Below are 7419 nucleotides of genomic sequence, written 5' to 3'. Positions count from 1 at the left end.
TTATACTGTATTATTATATGATTTGAAATATTTGTTGTATAATACAACTTCACCTTTGAAAATGCAACAAATCTGCGCATCGTCCAACGGTAACACTTTATTATGATATGAAAATAATATTATTTTTCAAAATTTTACATCTTACTTTACAAGATAAAATAACGATCTTTCGAAATCAATTTGTGTTTTTTTCTAGAAAAGTGTCCATACGTCTAAAAGTGGCCTCAAAAATGCCAAATTTCAGGTCAAGTCTACCTATTTCGCCTTAAGGTGAATGGGGGGGGGGGGAGGGTTCAATTTTTAAAATGACAATGAAAATAGTTTCCTGTTAAAACATTATATTACAGGTAGGTACTTATCTTATCGCTTGCCTGAATTCTCGACGAAAAGAAAAGAAAGCATGGACTCTCTGTCCAGTCACAGGTGAGAGGTACATTCAATTAACTATGTAATCCATGACAAAATAAGATACACTATTAATAGCTGAATTTTTCACAGGTACTTACTGCAGTAAGATTTTACGCTGTGGGCTCGTACCAGAGAGGTATAGGTCACGAGTGGGGCTTAGCTGTCGTCAGTCGTCGGTTAGCCGATGCATATTAAATGTTTCATCGGCTATCAACGACACACTACTCCAGATGTGGGTTAAATTTAATAGGCCAGAGATACGCTTGACGCCTCCCTTGCGAGCCAGACGGCGGATGGCCGGCTTCCTGATGCCCTGGATGTTATCGCGAAGCCATAACATCCAGGGCATAAGGAAGCCGGCCATCCGCCGTCTGGCTCGCAGGGGAGGCGTCAAGCGCCGCATGCTGAAGGTGTTCCTGGAGACCGTGATCAGGAATGCTGTCACACATACCGAGCAAGCCAAGAGGAAGACCGTCACCGCCATGGACGTCATGAACGCCCTAGGATCTAGGGCCTAGATCCTAGATCCTAGATTCTAGGCGCTAGGATCGCACGCTGTACGGGTTCGGCGGCTGCGCGCGACCACCACACCATCACCGTCACCGTCACACCCACCCTATTGTTTATTTACGACCACACAATACTTGGTAGTGTACTTTTTTTTAAACTTCCGATTTAGTTGTCCAGGTTAAATCTTCCCCAAAGGAAAAACTTAACCCTTCCACTCACTTTTCCACAAATGATCATCTAGTCAATCAACATTATGTAAGTGCATTATATAAGCAAAATAAATACAAAACAATACAAGAACAACACGTCAACTCACCAGAGATCAAATGGGAAAATAATTCACCGACTCCAGATATTTTCATATCAGAGGGTTCGGCTCGGTAGAACTTCTAACAGGGCCTATAAATCCTACTGATCCCTCAACATAAATATTTAAAAAATCTTTTGTTATCCTACATGTATTCAAAATGACCGACTTTTGCATCTTTATATATAATTTTTTTGATAGATCTAATACGCCTAAATTTTTAATTAGAGAGCTAGGTATAATGCCAGTAGCCGAAATAACGAATGGTAATATTTTTATAGTCTGAGAATGCCAAATTCTTTTTATTTCATTTCCTAAATCTGTTTATTTTCTTAATTTTTCACTAACAGATTTTTGAATATTACAGGAATTTGGAATAGCGACATCAATGATATAAGTTATTTTTTTAATTTTGTCATGTAAAACTATATCGGGTCTATTATGACTAATCGCTCGGTCTGTTAGTATAGTTTTATCATAATATATTTTATAAAATTCGTTTTCTAAAAATGAATTTGGTTCGTATTCATAATATGGTACTACATTACGGCAGTCAATCAAGTTATGTTTAATTACCAAATTTTGGTGAATTTTTTTTAAAACTTGATTGTGCCTAAATGTATACTCGGACGGTGCTAATATAGAACATCCCGATATAATATGTTCTATAGTTTCCGGAAAAGCCAAACATTTTCTACACAAATCATCAATTTGATTTGTATCTTTGATTATATGCTTTCTATAATTTTTAGTATTAATGACTATCCTGAATGGCAAGCATAAATCCTTCTATTTCTGCGCTCAACTCTCCAATACTCAACCATTTGTTTGACGAAATTTTGTCAACATACGTTTGGTTATTATATTATTTGGTTATTATATATTATTACAATGGAAATCATAATTGAAATTGAAATAAGTCATGTAAATACCACATATTGAGAAAAACTATAATCTTCTGATAAATGCTATCTTCGATTTTAATGTAGATCGAGGAAAATCGATAGTTAATTGTTGATTAAATTAGAATCTTTTAACTGTGGTAATAAATGTTTATTTATTGAAATCAATTAATTACACATATTTTCTTATATTTTCCTGCCAGTGATCTAGGAAAACGCTGAAAAATCCTTGAAATTCATAAAAACCGATACTGCTTAAACTAAGAAAATAAAATGTATTGGTAAAAACCGATGGAAAGAGGCAACTACAATAATTTACCTGAAAATATAGTATGTTAAATTTAAAATTGGAAGAGTTGAGATCGCGAGACTTTTTTGAGATATTTCCAAATCTTTTAATTTACCTTAATTCAGCATAAATTAAACCTGAAGCAAAAAAAGAAATTGGAAACAATTCTAATACTGGTTTCACACACAATGATGGATAAATAGTTCCGAAATTTGTGCCCAAAGAAGATATGGCATGATCAAGTGAAACAAATACGTAATGGTAAATTTAGGAGTATGTATGTACTTGTTAGTGTGTGACGAAGAAAGGATTGTAAGGAGAGTAAATGGTACATGAAGTCAGGGAACTTTTTCAATTCTTAACAATAATATTACTTCTTCCTTATAAACGCACACAACCCAACAGTTTTCAGGTACACTGGAATTTACAACCTTACTACAGAAAAAGGGGCGAATCCTTAATTAATATTACAAAATTTACAAACAAATATTCATTCCGATTAATTAATTAATTTAATACAATATTTATGCATTTAGGTTAAATATATATAAATGTCAAGTTGTTCTAAAACTAGTGGTAAAATAGATAAACTGGCAATTTTTTATTACATAGAAAACCCAAAAAGCATTGTTTTTTAATCATGCGTTCTTTCATGATCTCCACATTTATTACACGGTCATATAGTGTTTTGACAAACGTACGCCTCAGAGATTTCATTTATACAGCATTCAGTCTAGTTTTATCCTTCCTCTGCCAGTTCCATGTCGCACTGCTATTAGGGTTGGTATCAATTACCATTGTGGTCTGCTAGCTTCGCTTCTTTCAGAATTTTTGTATTGGTGCCAATCGCGTTCAGTTTATTTGAAGTTTAGTGCGTTATAATTCATCTCTAATTAGTATAAAATAAGGACGCTATCCGCGTCTGTCTGTTTGTGCATTTAGTTCTTCTAAACTACTGAACGGATTTTGATAGAATTTTCACTATTGTTTAGATATTTTTTTCCGGAAGGTTCACATATGTAATACATGCATATTATATTTATAGAAAGTATATAAAAGTCGACGTTTTATAGTCAAGTCGTAAAAACATATTTACCGGCATTACATTGTTAACGCTGGCTAAAACTTATGCGATACATCAAAATAATGTACTACGGAATTATATATCTTAAAAAGGCATACAGAAAAGTTTGCGATGGTATATGTCTATGTCCTAAGGATAACCCTCAGCATGAATAAACCACTCACACCCCCAACAACGCCGGGTACACGTCAGCTAGTTTATATTGACCCGTGGCGTCGGCGTCGCGGCGTCGTTTTGTTTCTACATGCCAGCGATGAAGAAAACTTTTTTTTTCTATTTATACATGTAATCATGTGTGCCAAGATTGAGTTTGGTGGCGGTCTACCCTCTCTGCCTACTCTTGTCGAAAACGACGTGATGGTTAGTAAGTTTTTAAAAAATACCCCCGAATATCATTTCGCTTGTGAAAATAATTAATTATTTATTATTAACCGCTCGTTTCAAAACGTTTACCGAGCAGTGATTTTGTGTATATACTCGTAAATTCTCTGAACAAATCAAAAGAGTTTGGACACAGCTAATAAACCATTCAAATGTGTTTTTGTAGTAATGAAGAAATGAATTCTGATATTAAAATTTAACTTGATCATTGTCTGGGTTTAAGAAACACATTAACGTTGAAGAATTATCAATGAAACACCAACGTATTTATGCATTGTATTTTATGAAATACCTATGTATTACTATCTCTACCCCGCCACGCATTGCTCTGGCTCAGTCTGTGTGTGCATAAAGAGAAAAAACTAGCGCGTGTTGCTTTTACGTACAACAGATGGCGCTGTTTTATGTTTTTGGTTTTTTTTTAAAGCTCGTTTTTACCTGTCATAGATGACATCTATTTGAAATATGTATATAAAACCACACGCTTATTCAAATGCAACGTTATTTCAAAGCAATCGGTGGAAAACTCTCGGATATTTAAGATTTTGAACATAAAAATAAATTAACATTTTTATTTAGGTATATAAATATGTCCTAATACGGTAACATAAAAAATCACACAAAAATTAAATTAACCAAACTATAGTTATTATAACACAATTAACTTTAAATACACTTTTTATGTGGATACCGCACAGGAGTCCTAACTGCCCCTTACCGTCTGGAGACATTGAGACTATGGCAGCCCCAATTGGGGTATGTTGTGAGGCTGATGGTAGTATGCAGGGGAAGGAGATGGAAAAGTCAAGGGTGTGGGAGTACCTTTAGTCCAAGATGTGACCGTATATTTTTCTTTTTCAGATTTTCGTTTCATAATCGCTAATATTGTCTTCAATAATTAAATATTACAAGTTGAGGTTTAAATAAATATATAATATGCTTATGCTTTGTCAACATCCCAAAGAAAACTATAGAAACAGTTTTTTAAAGTTGCGTTATACTCACAGCTCGCGCATTTAAAATTGACTTAAGCAACACAAACATAGCTATGTGTACATATTATACAGGGTTTTCCAAAGATATTAGAAGAACGAGATGTGCTATGAGCAGTTCGTACTGAGTGGAATTGTTTTGCCGAGTGTCGCCGGTTTTGTTCACCAATACTACTGCACACCTTCGCTTGCGCTAAGGTATCCGCACTAATACATAGAACAGATTTCTGTCCGTACACGTCCCGATACCGTTCAAAGTACCCTAATTAGGTAGTACTCCGCCTACGGTCCGACGGACAACATAGCATATCTCGTTCTTCTAATATCTTTGGGGTTTTCCAATAAGAGGTGTTATTTTGAATAGCCCGCTATTTCGGTAGATGTTACTTTTGAAGCTGTCATTTTTTGACATTTGACAAGTAGAACCTACGTCATTAATAAAAATGGAAAGATACACGCTTCAAAAACGCATTGAAATTATTAAAATTCACTATTATTAATCATTAGAATTCGATCGAAAAATCATCTTAAGTGATGAGGCCCATTTCTACCTCGGGGGCTTCGTCAACAAGCAAAATTGCGCATCTGGGGCTCGGAAAACCCAAGAGTTATTGTTAAAAAGCCTCTTTATCTTCAACGTGTGACTGTTTGGTGCGTTTTATGGTCCGGCGGAGTCATCGGACCTTACTTTTTAGAAAATGAGGCTGGAGCAACAGTTACGGTGAATGGATCACTATCGAGAGATGATTGATGATTTTTTATGGCCGAAATTGGATGGTATTGATCTGGACAACGTTCACTTTCACACAAGCAACGAAACCATTGATCTTTTACGATTGAATATCAAAATAACACCTTTTATTGGAAAATCCTGTATTTACACTAACAGCGACGTCCTTGCCAAAAGTCACTGAGAAAAAGTCTTATTTCTTGCTTACGCCTAGATACTTATTGTTTTAAGTGAGAAAGGTAACAGTGTATTAAATGCGAACATCGAATTTAACTTTACAGAAAGTTTTTCATAAAGTTTTATCGATAAGTTATTCTATTATTATCCATGGTTAAAAAAATAATGTAATTTTAATAGAATTATCTTTTCGCATCTGCGAGAGTCAGAACTTTGATTACGATACCGAAATAATATACATTTTATCCACAGTTTTTAAAAATATCGATACTTTTCATTAAATAGTGGTTTACAAAAAAGTTTATTTAAATAAATTATTAACTGTATTTCTTATAATATTTTCATAGTGAGGTGTTCACGAAACTTTTATATTTATTATAAATCATTTACAGTACATTTTTAACATTAACCACGCACATGATGTTTGATTTAATCCAAGAAAAATATTATTTTGGCTCCAAAATAAATTGGATAACAATGTTGAAGAAAGATTTTTTGGAAAATTGCCAAAACTAGCCGCAGTTGATGACATGATAAAATGTTGGAATCTTAAAGAGTGACAGACTGACGTAAAAAAAACAACAGTTGGAAATGCGTGAGAATGTATAAACATTATTCAACATAATTTGCTTTGCCTTATATGCATACAGACTAGGGATGGTTTTTATTAAGAGCGGGAGCCACGGTTCCAGCTCAATATTTTCGTACGGCTCAAAGAGTCGACTCAATTGAACGACGGTTTAATTGAACGGGAGCCCTGAGCTCAAACCGTGCAATGAGAATACTGCGCTCGCCTGTGTGGAGTAAACTGAGTATCGTCTTTGTATTAAAGTCCTATTAATTCGGGATAGAATGCCGTTTCCTAATAATCTTTTAGTACATTCATAATTCACATGCTAACATCGGCGACATTTATTTCTTAAAATTAGCGCAATATAAACATGCACTCAAAATTATTTTTCCATAATGTAACTTTATATACGCAATATGGTCATGTTGAAATGAAATGATGATATTTCTCATTGTTCTTTTTTTTATTTTTGGTTGTGATACACAAAATAATTGTATGTTATTTTAAGTTTAAAACTACTATTGTGTAATGATATTATTTTTCTTACTTTTGTACTCTATTAAATGTTTATTTATAAAAGGCAGTATAGCCGTTTATGTATTTAAAATTAAAATTAAAAATAATATATCGGAACACGCGTTCATGCACCTGCGTTTGTCTCGATAGTACACAATGACGAATTACAAAAATTTTAGAATTTTTATGAACACGTGCTCCGATATCCCCATAACATATTCGTGTTTTACTTATTTATTTTGATAAACCATCAGTTTTTTTGTATAAATAATAAACTTATGAACAATACAAATAAAATCTAATGACAGATTTTTTCAAAAAAACGAAGTGTACAGTGTGTGGGCTAAAATATTTCCAAAAAATACCAGCATGAAAATATTATTAAAAAAAAAAATAAGATACAAGAATACAATAAATAACATTATATAAAAATAAATTCTCACTATACTACAACAACAGCAATAATTTGACTGATAGTTTATTAGGAAACCAGTCATTTCTTTCGTTAAAGGCCTGCCGTCCCGTTTTTAGCCGGAATACAAATAATTTGAA

General features: G+C 33.6%; 1 protein-coding gene across 1 annotated transcript; it reads left to right on the top strand.

Annotated features, from left to right (window-relative positions):
* The first annotated feature begins 638 nt into the window (after window positions 1-638).
* Window positions 639-926, top strand: LOC149420057 (histone H4-like). Its single transcript, XM_089636941.1, has one exon. The coding sequence runs from the start codon at window positions 639-641 to the stop codon at window positions 924-926; it is 288 nt and encodes a 95-aa protein (XP_089493067.1).
* Window positions 927-7419: the final 6493 nt, after the last annotated feature.

The sequence above is a fragment of the Hesperophylax consimilis genome, chromosome 11, assembly GCF_061612785.1.
Source record: "Hesperophylax consimilis isolate HC1 chromosome 11, BYU_Hcon_1.0, whole genome shotgun sequence".
Classification (NCBI taxonomy): Eukaryota; Metazoa; Arthropoda; class Insecta; order Trichoptera; family Limnephilidae; genus Hesperophylax; species Hesperophylax consimilis.
Note: the sequence above shows the minus strand (reverse complement) of the source record. Positions and strands in the feature narration are given on the sequence as shown.